Source organism: Danio rerio, chromosome 20, assembly GCF_049306965.1.
Source record: "Danio rerio strain Tuebingen ecotype United States chromosome 20, GRCz12tu, whole genome shotgun sequence".
In the NCBI taxonomy this organism is placed as follows: Eukaryota; Metazoa; Chordata; class Actinopteri; order Cypriniformes; family Danionidae; genus Danio; species Danio rerio.
In genome coordinates this window covers 33906094-33920679 of record NC_133195.1, presented here as the reverse complement: position 1 = coordinate 33920679, position 14586 = coordinate 33906094, and the positions used below count along the sequence as shown (strand labels likewise).

Genomic DNA, 14586 nt, shown 5'->3' with positions numbered 1-14586 from the left:
TCGAGTGCCATTCGTGCCTGCAATTCTCACGTAAATCCACCAGAGGCTGCTGTCAACTGAATGACTGACTGAATGACTGACTGACCGATCAACTGACCCACCCTCCTCCTTCCCTAAATCTGACCAATATTGTTGTCAAAAGTACAGGTTGACCCGACCACCCACTTCCCTAAACCCAACCGACAGTTATAAAAAGCAATCCAAAAAAACGAAAAGTCCTTGCCTGATTTTTACCTTGTTTTCAGATTTGACCACATTCTCATCCTGTTATTTACTTGTTTATTTAACTTTTTTGGCTTCTATTTTTGTGTAACCTGCTTTCTGTAACCGTTCTTCGACGCACTCGAATGCCGCCGTCGTGGTCAACTCCTCTCTGCATCTCCCGACGTACATGGCAAGCAACTGGCCAAACTGGTAGCAGCGGGAAAGCAATCAATACAAAGGTAAGCAGTCAGCTAATAAGCGCTAAAAGGAACGTATCGTTCATTTTAAAGATGAAATGCAGTCATTTGCTTTTCTGGCTACATAAATCGCAATTTCCAGAAATGTATATAGGGCTACGTTTTCAAAATGAGCCTATGTTTAAGAATATATACCAATTAATATTAATTTTTGTACACTGTACATTTTGGAAGGCACACCCATTAAGAAGTTAGGGGTCTCCAGGAATGTCTTTGGCAATTATTTCTGTAGAAGAATCACTTCTGGGTTCTTGAAAATCCTTTTAGTATAAGTTTCCTGAAAAAAATCATCAAATTCTTCAAATTATTGAAGGTGAAAGAAAGCTCTGTTCATTCACTCATTGTACATTTTTTTGTTGTTGTTTCAACTTAAAAATGTAAGTGTTCGTGCTGCCTTAAAATTGTATGTTTGTCTTAAAGTTGACAGGACTTTATAATTCAAGTGTAATGGACATGTTTTAAGTTTAATGAACTTAAATACTGAAGTTGTCTTAACTCATGTTAACTGCCTCATTCACACAAACGCTTACACTATAGCCAATTTTGTTTATTCAATTCACTGCTACTCAGTGCTTAATTTGTGAATTGCGAGGTCCTGGAATAGATCAAGGTAACAGAAATCGAACAGTGGCGGGGGCGGACGAAAGTAAAGAGTGTTGAAGAGTCTCGGAAGAAAGTTAAGAGTGGGCCGGGGAGGAGGATCAGTAAAATTAGATGCTGAATCAGACTTCAGAAGTTTGAGACTTGTTCCGGCCCAAATTAAACCCTGTTTCTATCACATGCCTTTTGGGGAAACCACAGCACCCAAAGGGAAACCCACATGAACACGGGGAGAACAAACTTGGTGTTCAACATGCAAACTTTCTTGCTGTGAGGCAACAGTGCTAACCACCGAGCCCCTGAAGTCTGCAAATTCAAATTTTACCCAACAAGCAGGTATCTGAGAAGAACCTCAGACAAACACACACCACAATATTACAATGAGAAAATGGTGGTCAGTGTAGCCAGATACAAGGCAAGGCAAGGCAAGGCAAGGCAAGTTTATTTACATAACACATTTCATACACAATTGTATTTCAAAGTGCTTTACATAAAAGCAGAATAAAAGAAACAAGAAAATAGAAATGATTAAAAAAGTAAAAATGACTAAAACAGATAAAACCAGATTAAAATGTGTTCAACCGGGTTATAAAAGAATGAAAAAGAAAAACAAACATAATAGTTGAATGATGAATAGTTGAAAATGCTTGAATGTTTCCAGCTGTAACTGTCCAAACAAAAATAATCCTAAAACAAGTACGTTTTAGTACACACACACACACACACACACACACACACACACACACACACACACACACACACACACACACACACACACACACACACTTTGTTTTTGTTAAAATTCTATACAAATGCATTTAAGTGTATTTATTTCAATAACAATATATTTGTTTTCATTTGCACATATCTGTACTATTTAAATGTTAATGTTTTGAAGCAGTTAACTAATATACAGTTGAAGTCAGAATTATTAGCCCCCTCATTTAATAGACCCCCTGTAAATCTTTTCCCAATTTCTGTTTAACTGAGAGAAGCTTTTTACAACACATTTCTAAACATAATAGTTTTAATAACTCATCTCTAATAACTGATTTATTTTATCTTTGTCATGATGACAGTAAATAATATTTTACTAGATATTGTTCAAGACACTTCTATACAGCTTAAAGTGACATTTAAAGGCTTAACTAGGTTAATTATGTTAACTAGGCAGGTTAGGGTAATTAGTCAAGTTATTGTATAATGATGGTTTGTTCTGTAAACAGTCAAAAAAAATTGCTTAAAGGGGCTAACAATTTTGTCCTTAAAATGGTGTTTAAAAATTAATAACTGATATTATTCGAGCCAAAATAAAGAAAATAAGACTTTCACCAAAAGAAAAACTATTATCAGACTTATACTGTGAACATTTCCTTGCTCTGTTAAACATCATTTGCAAAATATAAAAAAAAATCAAAAGGGGGCTAATAATTCTAACTTCAACTGTATATGAGTTTAGCTGCTTTTTTAAAATTCTAATAAGTTAAGTCAGGTAAAACTTTAAGTATGCCAACACATTCACCCCAAAATATTAGGTTGTAATAACAAATTGGCGCAATAATTTTTACAGCGCTCCCCTCACCATCAGTCTCTTTGGATTTTAAGTTCAACTCTAATCATTATCCTACAACTGCCCCATGTATGTATAATCAAATCACTGTATATTAGATCAAAACCATCTGTTTTTATAATGTCAAACTTCAGGTCTGGCGACTATTGGTGGAGACAAGATTACCAGACAAAGGTGAAGGAGAGACTGGTTTCACTAAAGGAACCTAAAAGACCTTCAACAATGACATCTAAAAGGGATCTTCAAAACATCCCAGCTGAGCCCCGAACTTACAACACTTCAAACTCAAACAACGATGATGCCATCACAGAGTATTTAATTGGAGAGAGTGTCTACATTTTCATTATCGCTAGCATTGAAATTCCACTGCTCTGCTTTTTTCAGTAGTTTGTGTATGCTTATAATAATGATTGATTCTGACCAACAGTAATCTCTGATGGGCTACTTCAACAGACATGCATTTCTCAAAGATGGCCTAATATTGATATAAAATTATGAATTTTGCTAAATGGGGACATATTTAGCCGGCAGCTAGCTCTCTGCTACTCTCACATGACCACCGACTAAAGCTAAGCAGGGCTGTGCCCGGTCAGTTCCTAGACAAGAGACCACTTAGGAAAGCTAGGTTGCTGCCAGAAGTGGTGTTAGTGAGACCAGCAAGGGGCGCTCAACCTGCAGTCTGTGTGGGTCCTAACGCCCCAGTATATTGATGGGGACTCTATACTGCTCAGTGAGCGACATCTTTCAGATAAGACATTAAACCAAGGTCCTGACCCTCTGTGTTCATTAAAAATCCTGGTGCAATATGGCACAATATGGCTGCCGTCACGCCATCCAGGTGGATGCTGCACACTGGTGATGGATGAGGAGATTCCCCCCCAAAAAATGTGTAAAGTGCTTTGAGTGTCCAGAAAAGCGCTTTATAAATTTAAGGAATTATTATTATTATTATTATTTGCAGGATGCAACAGCTTCCATTTGCAGGCATACAGATCTGTCAAAATACATACTATGAATCCAATTTCGACTTTAAGTGTATACAAACATCTGTTTTTACAAGAAAAGTGTCCTTTGAACACTTAAACAGTGAGCTGTTAGTTTCAGACTGGCAACTAAATATTCCCTGCATCACTGCTGGTAACTATCATGCATTCACAATGCTATGAACCCTCGATGTTCAAATTTTACTATTATAAACTTGCTAATTTTATAAATATCATTATTATTAATGAGATACAGATCAATGCATATAATTGTTCCATTATTTAAAAGGCAGAATACCTTTTATTAATATAAATATTATATACTATAAATCGTATTACAGTTTTTTCCAAATGTTTACACACATTTTCTGAAAATATGTCTCATATTGTCAGAACTCTACACACAAATCACAAAACACACACACACATATTGGGCAAAACTCTTCAATTCTTCTGCAAAATGAAACTCTACGTTCAAAACAATTTGATTTCTTCTCAAAATGGTCTTTTGTTTTCAAATGACACACACAAACCATCACATGAATAGACATTCATAAGATCAGTTGAACACTGATGTGCTTAATGTAAAACACCATGACCACTTTTTCTCCATTCATCATAATGACTTTCTGTAAGCCTTTTTTTGCTCAGACTTACACTTACTACAGACAGTACATAGGCCTACAGAAGTGTATTGTAAAATATTTCAGAATATTGTTTTTATACAAAACAATCAAATACCAAATATAGTTTACTGTATTTTCCCCACAAAAACTGTGTACACAGTGTTCATGCCAACCAACACAAGGTTGCAGATATCGTGGTCTACATATACCATCACTAGAAGTATTTACTGAATTCAGTTACAGTAAAAATAAAAAATAAAAAACAGCTATACTGCATCCTCTTTTCTGTTTTGGTCTGGCCAAGCAGTGGGGGAAATGTCACTTTGCATGGCAAATCCAGTCACGAAAAGCATCAACTGCTAGAGCTTGGAGAAGGGGTATACGTTTGTGGGGATTTCGGTCATACACTTTACATCTCCAAGCAGAAAAATAAATCCTCAATAGGTTTGAGGAATGGAGTATTTGGTTCAGGGGGTTGGTGCATCAGTTATATGTTGTAGTCATTGTGTCTGAAGTACAAGTAATTGTGTGTAAACAATTGGAAAAAACTGTAACGAGGCATTGTGAATTTCTTACTTGTTTTAATTGCTTTGTTGGCAAAATGTGAACACAGCTTGAAACAATAGTTAAAAACAAAACTTCTTTGCACAGAAAATAAAATGAATTTGATGTTTGCAGTTGCTCTCAAGAGCCTAGCTTTGTTTTTTGACCCATGACATTACAGTATTCATGATTGCTAACACACTAAAATTAAACTTTTTCCCACAATTAGCCAAACCGTACACTTAAGGAGCAAAACACAAGGCTAGATTTGCACAACTGTAAGCACATTGTTAGCTTCACACCTTTTGCAAAACATTACACACAGTGATATGCAAATCACTAAACACACTTGGATGCTTTTGACACAGATATTTTTCATGATGGTATTTCCTTGCAAGTTCAAAGCAAAAGCCTTCAAATGAACCCACACACGAACCATAGGTTAAACACAGCCATCAGGTGTGCACACACACTGCTGCAAAACTGTAGACACACCAATCAGCTGGAACCACCATAAAAAAAACAACACAATCTCATTCTGAAAACGTAATCCTGGGGACGTTTCTGAAGAACGCGATTTAAGTAATCGGAGGAACAAATGGCTGCATTTAATTTTTTTAAGCGAAGCGATTTTACCAATTGGTAAAACCGGTTGGGTTTAGGTAAGGAAGAGGAGGGTGGGTCGGCTAATTGGCCGGTCGCCCAGTCAATCATTCAGTCAGTCAGCCAGATAAACGGTCACTCGACAGCGGCCTCCGGTGGCTTTATGTGAGAACAGCGTGGGCGCTTGCAAGAGATGTTCGAGAAGCGGAAAAAGCGTACACAAAAACAATATATTGTTATTCGCGAAAATATATTATTCGCGAAAACAAAAACTGCACAAATACGTACCTACCCAGACGTATTTCGCAGTCGATTGAATCATCCGTGGGACTAGGTTGTAGAATGAGCCTGGGTTTTAAAAACAGCAATAGGTATAAACTATTGTTATAACATGTTTACAGAAGTATAGGTTTAAATAGTAGTCTTCAATGAATTTGTTTTATAGGAGCTATAAATATTAATCTTCAATAAATAAGCCAATGTTGCAGTATGGAAGAGGAAGCACGATAGTGAGGAAGATTGGTAAACAGGAGACATTGGATGGATTTTTTTTTTTTTTTACATTGAAATGTATACATCACCAGAAAGCTGAATAAGTAAGCTTTACATTGTTGCATGGTTTGTTAGAATAGGACAATATTTAGCTGTCAGTCTATCACTGTTTGTTGAATACAGTATGTTGATGTACTTTATAGCAATACCTCTCAAATACTCATTATATCAGTATTAGTCAGTTAAAAATGATACAAGAAAACAGATTTATATAGAATGAGGCGTGTGTGTTCTGTACGGTGTCAAAATTGTGTTTTGTTATAGTGTTGTAAAGTTTTGGATGAAGTGTTTCATTTTGCAAAAGTCCTGAGTGTTCTGCTGTTTGTGTGTGTGGATGTGTAAATTGTGTGTGATGTTTTGACAAAATGAGCCTTAATTTCAAAATTGTGCTCAAGCAATCAGAAAAAAAACTGTAATGCTAACAATGTTCAGGATAATGTTGTAAAAGTTACTGTGAATACATTTACTTAAGTATTTACTTAATACTTAAGCTTCACAAGCAAAAGAAAGCTGAGGAAAGGTAGAAGGATAAGGTTTAGGGTTAGGTGTATGTGAGTTGTAAGTGAGTTACAGTAAGTGTTAAGGTTAGGGTCATGCTAACCATGTGGCAGTATCAGTCTGAACGCATCGGTTACTCTTTCCTTCTCACATATACAATCTCATTAGAAGGAACAAGGAACAATTTAACCTTAGTCCAGCCTATTCTGTCAACTGGCTGATGGTCACTTCTCAGGGTACATGTCTTACTAAAAGGAGAACTTGAGCCCTGCTGAGGCTTTACAGTAGATATGACCCCTGCTTTAATAAATAAAGGCAAATGTAAAGCTGGGCTGGACAGTGGCTCAGTGGTCAGCACTGTTACCTCACAACAAGGTCGCTGGTTTGAGCCTCGTTCGGGCCAGTTGGCATTTCTGTTTGCATGTTCTCCCCATGTTCAAGTGGATTTCCTCCAGGTTTCCCCCACAGTCCAAACACATGCACTAAAGGTGAATTGGATGAACTAAATTGGCCATAGTGTATGAGTGCGTGTATGAATGTGAGATTGTAATGGTGTTTTCCATTAATGGGTTGTGGCTAGAAGGGCATCAACTGCATAAAACATGTGCTGGAATAGTTAGCGGTTCATTCCACTGTGGCGACCCCTGATAAATAAGGGACTAAGACGAAGGAAAATGAATGAATTAATAAATGTCTCATATCAACAGCACACTGGTTTATAGTATATTAACAGTATTAGGGAGCACAATTGTTCAATTAGACACTAACCTAGTATAATAGAGCAAATAGTATGATTTTTAAGGCAAAAATCTGAAGCTGGTTTTACAATGGTGTAAGTTTTTTTTTTTTGTTATTATTTAGAGAGTGGGTTTAGTGCTTCAACCTCGCAAACAAGTAGATCTATTTCTTCGCCAGTAAAGCATTTAGTTTTTTCTGCTTACAAAGTCTACCATGTAAACAGTTCCATGACTGCAACTTTGTAACAAGGGATGGGATGCTGACAACAGGGGTGCGGATCCAAATGCAGGTTTATTAGAAAGGTCAGGCAAGCAATGGTCAACATGGGCAAACAGAGGCAATCCAAAAACGTTGTCAAAGTAACAGGTGAGTGGTCAGAAGGTAGGCAGCAGACAGGGACAAATAGATAAACAAGGCAAGGGTCAAAACATGGCAAAACAAGACAAAGGAAACGTGTTTTAATGTCACAAAATGTAAACAAGACTTGGCGACTAGAGTGAGGTATGTGCTGCCTAAATAGGGTGTGTAATCAGTCCTTGACAATCCTCCGGTGGTGTGTATGCAATCAGTCAGGATCAGGAACATGTGTGTGTGAGCGGAGTGCATGTATGGGGTTGTACTCAATGAAATGGCGAATTTGTAGTCTGTTAGCGATTGTGCATGTTTTTCAGCAATCTATTGTGTTTAGATCGCTGGTGATCATGACAAACTTACCCTTAAAGGGAATGGGGGATCAAACTCTGATTGTTTTAATACACGTTATCACCTCAAAGCCATAAGAGAATAAGGACAACCCATTTAGAGATTGCGCTGGACACAATGCCATTTTTCCAATCCTTAAAATAGCAAAAATGGATTTGGACCAGCTTTAAGATTTTTAAAATAGAGCCCTGTGAATTTAATAAAATTTAATAAAAAACTACAGATGGTGCTCTGTGGAATTTGAATACTGTCCTGAGTCATAGCTGGGCACTGTGGAAAACCAGGGATGTCTAAACTCGGTCCTAGAGAGCCGGTGTCCTGCATAGTTTAGCTCCAACTTGCTTCAACACCTGCCTGGAAGTTTCTAGTTTACCTAGAAAGAGCTTGATTAGCTGGTTTAGGTGTGTTTAATTCGGGTTGGAACTAAAATATATAGGACACCGGCCCTCCAGGACCAAGTTTGGACCCCCTGCACTAAACGGTCCCACTGATGTGCGTACACTCTTAGAAAACAGGTTTTTAAAGATGTGCTGTGCTTCTTGTCCGAGTTACTCAACTTACAGTAACACAAAAAGATGAGCAGAAGCCCTATAGACATCAACCTGCATAGGAAAGTGGATGCTAGACAGAGAATAAAACATTTTCTGAATCGTGCCCTATAGGCTCTGCGTAGACATGTAACCATGACAACAACTTTTCACTGTGCAAGTTGTGCAAATCTAGACGCTGCGGTGAAGTATGTGAATGGATGTTTTTGTATGGGTGAAAAAGAGCTTTTCTGGACTGTCAGAGCAGAACAAAACAAGCACACACACACTTCCTCGTGTCTCACCTGTATGGCTGTGTTATTGTCGTCAATGAGTGTGTCAGACACCTCCAGGTGTCCCTCCTCCACCACCTTCTGAAGAACCATGCGGAATGTGCCGATTAACCTGTTAACGCAAAAAAGTTCAGTCAGACAGTTGTTAAATAACAATCTCCTCTCACGCTGGTTTGGCTCAATGTGCAAGGAGCTTGTAAGGGTCGTGTGTTTCTTGTGAAGAAGATATATTGTGACAGCTTTAAAGACCCAGTGAAAAACAGCAACACTGTGAAAATATGTGAAATATTTTTCCCTTGTTAAAAAATATGGTGTTTTAGGCCCCATTTAAACTAATACGTTTTAGTTTTAAAATCCATTTTTTAAGTTTTGCTACAATTAGGCCTTCCGTCCACACAACCCCAGAGTTTTCGAGCCCTAAAAATGAAGTGTTTTGAAGAGGCCGTTTTGATTTTAATTTCCTGCTGCTCCATGTTAGTGTGGATGGGGAGGGAAACAGAGACTTCTGAAAACAGAGGCATAGCTGCAGACATTCGCTTATCTGATTGGGGCTTTTTCCTCAATATTAGGCTAGTGCACTTAGTTCAAGCTCAAGTTCAGACTTCACAAGTTTGATATGGAAAACAAACTTCCGAGGACACTTCAGATAAATCTTCAAATGGACTTTATAACATCATTCACGTCACCCTGGCTGCATTGTTTCACTATCTTAACAATAAAATAAAAACATGATATAAGGCACTGCTTATTTTCATTTTGATATTATATGCTGAATATCAGAAATAATAATGAATAATGGCTATTATATGTATAACATACAATACGTTTATACAATGTAGGAAATAAAAGCAAGCAATCAGTCAATTGTGCAGAATCAGCGAGGTTACATAAATTATTATATTGACTTTCTTTGCACTCAGCCAAAACGCACTACCTAAAAACAAGTTATAGATTCAAAAGACCAAAGAGTCATTAGATATAGACAAGATCAATTAAATATCAGGTTTAACAACTATAGTGAGATGCCATCCAGCGGAAGATAATTGGTTAACTGACTGACGTGCACCTCTCATCTGTGGAGGTGTGCTCAAAGCACCTGCTGACTGCCTGGGGCATACGATGCAGTGCATGCCAGAGTGTGTGTGTGGTCATGTGACCTGCGTTTTTAGCAATGAAGTGTGAACACTAGGTGAAATGCCAGTGTGGACGTGGATCATTTTTGATCTAAAACACAGTTTTAATACTAAAACGCATAAGTGTAAACAGGGCCTCAGAATGTGCCCAAAACTTTCAGCTAAAAATACCACACAGACCATTTATTAAACAATGTGTGTCTCTTTAAATGCAAATGAGCTGCTCCTCTCCAACCCCTCTTCCAGAAGAGGGAGGTGCCAACTTGAGCATTGAATAAGCTGGCTACAACAAATAAACAAAAAAGCTAATTTTAACTCTTTAACTCTTTTTTGTTTTTGACTAATATTTAATTAAATTGCGTTTCTGATACCACTTAAATTTTTGTTTAGTTTTTTTGTTTAAATGATACCCTATAAGCAAGAGGCCAACCGGGCAATTGTGATGCCAGTTAAAGAACTAAAGTCTTGTCGTTATAAACTCCTGTCCCCGTAGCGTAAAAAACATCTTTCACATCAAATCCATTTAAGGTTATGTCAAAAGTACATAAAAACACACATCATTTTTTTTTATTTTCTTTGAATGTTAACAGCTGGGGATCAGTTTATTAGATATGCATACCTGTCAACCCTGCCATTTTTCCCGGGATTCCCGTATTTCCCATATTTCTCCCGTATTTTCAGTCTTTCACTGAAGGGTGGCAAATAAACATTAAAGAGCCAAGCCTCCCTATGCTCAACCCATACTGCCGAACCACCAGGGGCCGCCCCTTGCTCTTAAATGTGAGTCTGTTTTATGCTTTTGCTTTGTTTAGGCATGAAAACACTTTGAAATAAACATAGAAACTGCTTGATTACCTTCCTTTTCATTATAAGTGCCGTCTCCCCTTCATATGCAATCCTCAAAACAGTTATATAACGGTGCATGACTGTCAGCTGACAAGCTCAATAGTGATAAATAGACGCTGTTTCCTAAAGAGATTCTGTACACACGATTTATAGCGGAGCAAAAGTCTGGGTTTGGGGAGCGTGTTTAAACAGATATACACATAACTAATAATAATAGTATCTAAAGATGTTGATCTTGGTGGGTTTTTTTTAAACACAAGTAATTTCGTCTTAAATGAGCATAAAAAGTTAGGAAAGCAATCGAATGCTTTTATTATAACGTTAGATGTGTGCATTTTTAAAGTGACACATACCTGTTATTTAATGTAATCAACAACAAAAAAATCTAAATAAATCATTCATTCGCTACGCTGTAATCAGAATGTGTAAGTCATACAGTAGAGAAATGGCTAATGAGATTTGATAACTTGATTCTATTACATTATAATTGCTATTAATTTTAATAAGCTGAACTGTTTGCTATTTTACTTGCTGCCAATGTACTATTTACTTATTTTCACATCCCAATGTTGACAGGTATGGATATGTGAAACAGCATCTCTCAAACATGCTGATAAAACACTGCTAAACCAAAACAAAAACAAAAGAAATTGTGACACACAGTCCCTTAAAGAAAATCTGGAGACAATTGTTGGAGTTTACTGTATGTACAGTTCTCATAAAGAAAATAATCACACTTTTTATGCTCAAACAACAACATTAAGCACTACATATTATTATTATTATTATTATTATTATTATTATTATTATTATTATTATTATTATTATTATCACGTTTTAAAAAGGCAAAGTTTAATTATTTAGCATTGTTACTTCACCGCCACGTAATTGTTTAGAAATGCTGATTTGGTGATCAAGAAACATTATTATTAATCTTATTATTACTATTATTATTATTATTATTATTATTATCATTATTATTACTGTTGTTATTTATTCATTCTTTCATTATCGTTTTGGCTTAGTCCCTTTATTAATTTGAGGTCGCCACAGCAGAAAGAACCACCAACTTATCCAGCATATGGTTTATGCAGCGGATACCCTTCCAGCTGCAACCCATCACTGGGAAACATCCATACACACTCATTCACACATAAACTACAAACAATTTAGCTTATTCAGTACACCTATAACGCATGTCTTTGGACTTGTGGGGGAAACCAAAGCACCCTAAGGAAACCCACATGAACAACGGGAGATCATGCAAAATTCACACAGAAATGCCATCTGAGCCAGTCGAGGCTCGAACCAGCGACCTTCTTGCTATAAGGCGACAGCGCTACCCACTGCACTACCACGCCACCTATGACCATAATGTCTACCCTTTAGTTTAGATGCACATAGACGAACAAATCAGGGTAAAAGAAGATCAGCAGCAGACATATGAGATAGTGAAGTGTCTTTGCTCTGATTGTTAATTCAAGACTGTGTCAGGCACTGAACCAAATAAATCAGGAATTCTAGAATGACCAATTAAATGTCACATGTAGTTAGGTAACCCATGCTCTCTCATCTATTACTGCATCACTGTCTTAAGGCAGGCGAGTCTATCCATATAGTCAAGTGAGGTTGAAAAACATCAATCCATTTTAACGGCAAACAGTTTTAGGAACCGCCTCTGAGCTACAGCTACAGCTTTACTGGAATGTGAAATGACACCATTGTTCAGCCAGAGGGACTCGATATAAGAGGCAATTGTGATTGATATGTGCCCAGTTCACTGGAGAAATGATGGCTTTGTGACTGTCTGTGAACTGTATGCGTCCACGGGTGAATAATTCACTGATCCTGGATCAGGTTCTGGCTCCCGATCAACTTTTCTAAAGGCCCCACATACATTATTGATCTTCTGAACAAACAACAGACAATTGACTTTCATCTGCTCCATAATTTACTGCGTCCCGCCTTGTCAAGTCACTAGTCTTTTGTTGGAGAGGTCAGAACTGGAGAATTCACAGTCCTTTTTGCTATCTGTGTTTGTGTACAGTGTGTGTGTGTGTGTGTGTGTGTGTGTGTGTGTGTGTGTGTGTGTGTGTGTGTGTGTGTGTGTGTGTGTGTGTGTGTGTGTGTGTGTGTGTGTGATCATATCATACTAGAGATGATATAAGTTGTAAGGGTTTGCACGATATATTGTTTTAGCATCGATGTCGCAATGGTTCGAAAGACCCACCCACCCCTCACTGACAAAAGTCCACAAGTCCCTTACATGAGCTCATTTGTCCTTTTTTGATTGCTATGCCATCATAAATTGTGAAAATAACCCATCGAAAAAGGCTTTAAGACCAAGCGAAAAGCTCTGTTGACCGTCACATCGGTGTGACTTCAGCTAATCAGTTTTGGCAAATGCTAACTATTATTTTTCATGAGTCCAACAGCCAGCTGTGCAAGAAAACATGCAATCTGAAGTCATGTGAAGTAACATCTATTCTTGATCTGGGACCTTATTTCTGAAACAAAAAATTACCATTTTAATGTTTCAATTTTTGATTATTTAAAGGACCAAATTCTGACTGAAGAAAGTTGAATGCACAGGCCAGTTTGTTATTTGCCTAATAAATTACAATAGAGTACAGTTTTTAATTTAAAACTTTACCGGATTTCTATTTTTTTCTAATGTAATACATTTGTATTTTAAAAATAAGTGTTTATTCATTATTCAGTATTTATTTCGTTATTCTAAATCTTTAGGAAATATTTTGGTTCATTAAAACGTGTGGTTATGATGACCACCCGACAATCTAATCCAGGTAAAACTAGTTCTTAAAATGTCACTAATTAAATAGAAAATGAGGTAAATAACTTTAAAAGATTCACATTTTGAGAAAATATAACCACCTTTTTCACCAGGCTGGCTACAGGCCTGCCTAATCAGTTTTATCAAGCAGTTTATGAAAAATAATTAATTTGCGGTTAATTTACTTATCCATAACATAGGCTAGATTACTTTTCCTTTATTTCCTTTTTTAATTTTTTTTAAAAACTGAAACCATGGGCTTAGTGATTAATAAAACATAAGTAAATATCTGGCAGCGTTTTGAGAGTCAAAAAAAAACAGACAAGCAAACAGTATACAGGCAAAACAGGAATGTGCACTTTCTGTTGTCTGAAGATGTTTATGCCGCCACAAACCCACAGATGATCAGATGCTTTAAATAAATGACTGCCATTCAAAGTAATGTTCAATCTTTGATTATTTCACTCCATCAATGTATCATCAGGAGCAAGGACGATTCATATTTTTTATAAAAACATACATTTGCTCCCTGCATTTTTTTCATTTTCAACAGTTGCAATCACAATGTGTTAAGGTTGTCTTGTTGCTATGTCTATAGATGCGGAATGGTTTAAAATTCAAAAAGACAAACAAATCTATACATATTGTTTGCATCCACTAGTCTTTTAAAATGCACAACATATTAAAGCATCTTTGGTGTTTCCCAATTTTCTATCAATCCAAACCGGAAAAAGAGGTTGTGTGACGTTATTAGAATGGCGACACAGGTCACAGACCGTGTAACTAGTTAAAATTGTATATTTCTCTGAATTTGAACAATGTAACAATGTAAGCACATGAGCAAGCAAAATATATAACACTGTTCTAGGGGTATTGGATATTTTAAATAAATAATTATTATGTATTGTGCCTTTAAAGCACTACTCAGAATATTTTGTGGTAAATAAGGCACAAAGATTTTTAGGGTACTGTCCCTGTGACATTGTTGTACCCCTAAAAGTACAATCCTGTTGCATATTTTTTTCCAAGAATGTAAAGCGTGCTATATACAGTATAGAATGTCCGTTTATTTAAAACGATTGCTACTCCCACAGGAATTGATTTTGTTTTGCCTGTG

At 36.8% G+C, this 14586-nt stretch overlaps 1 protein-coding gene across 51 annotated transcripts in view; it reads right to left on the bottom strand.

Annotated features, from left to right (window-relative positions):
* otofa (otoferlin a) overlaps positions 1-14586 on the bottom strand; it is a 145325-nt gene that overhangs the window by 79027 nt on the left and 51712 nt on the right. For all 51 annotated transcript variants that reach the window (XM_073932662.1, XM_073932663.1, XM_009294734.5 and 48 more), the window contains exon 4: positions 8709-8808. In XM_073932662.1, coding sequence (XP_073788763.1) covers positions 8709-8808 — 100 coding nt within the window. The remainder of the gene's footprint in view (positions 1-8708; positions 8809-14586) is intronic.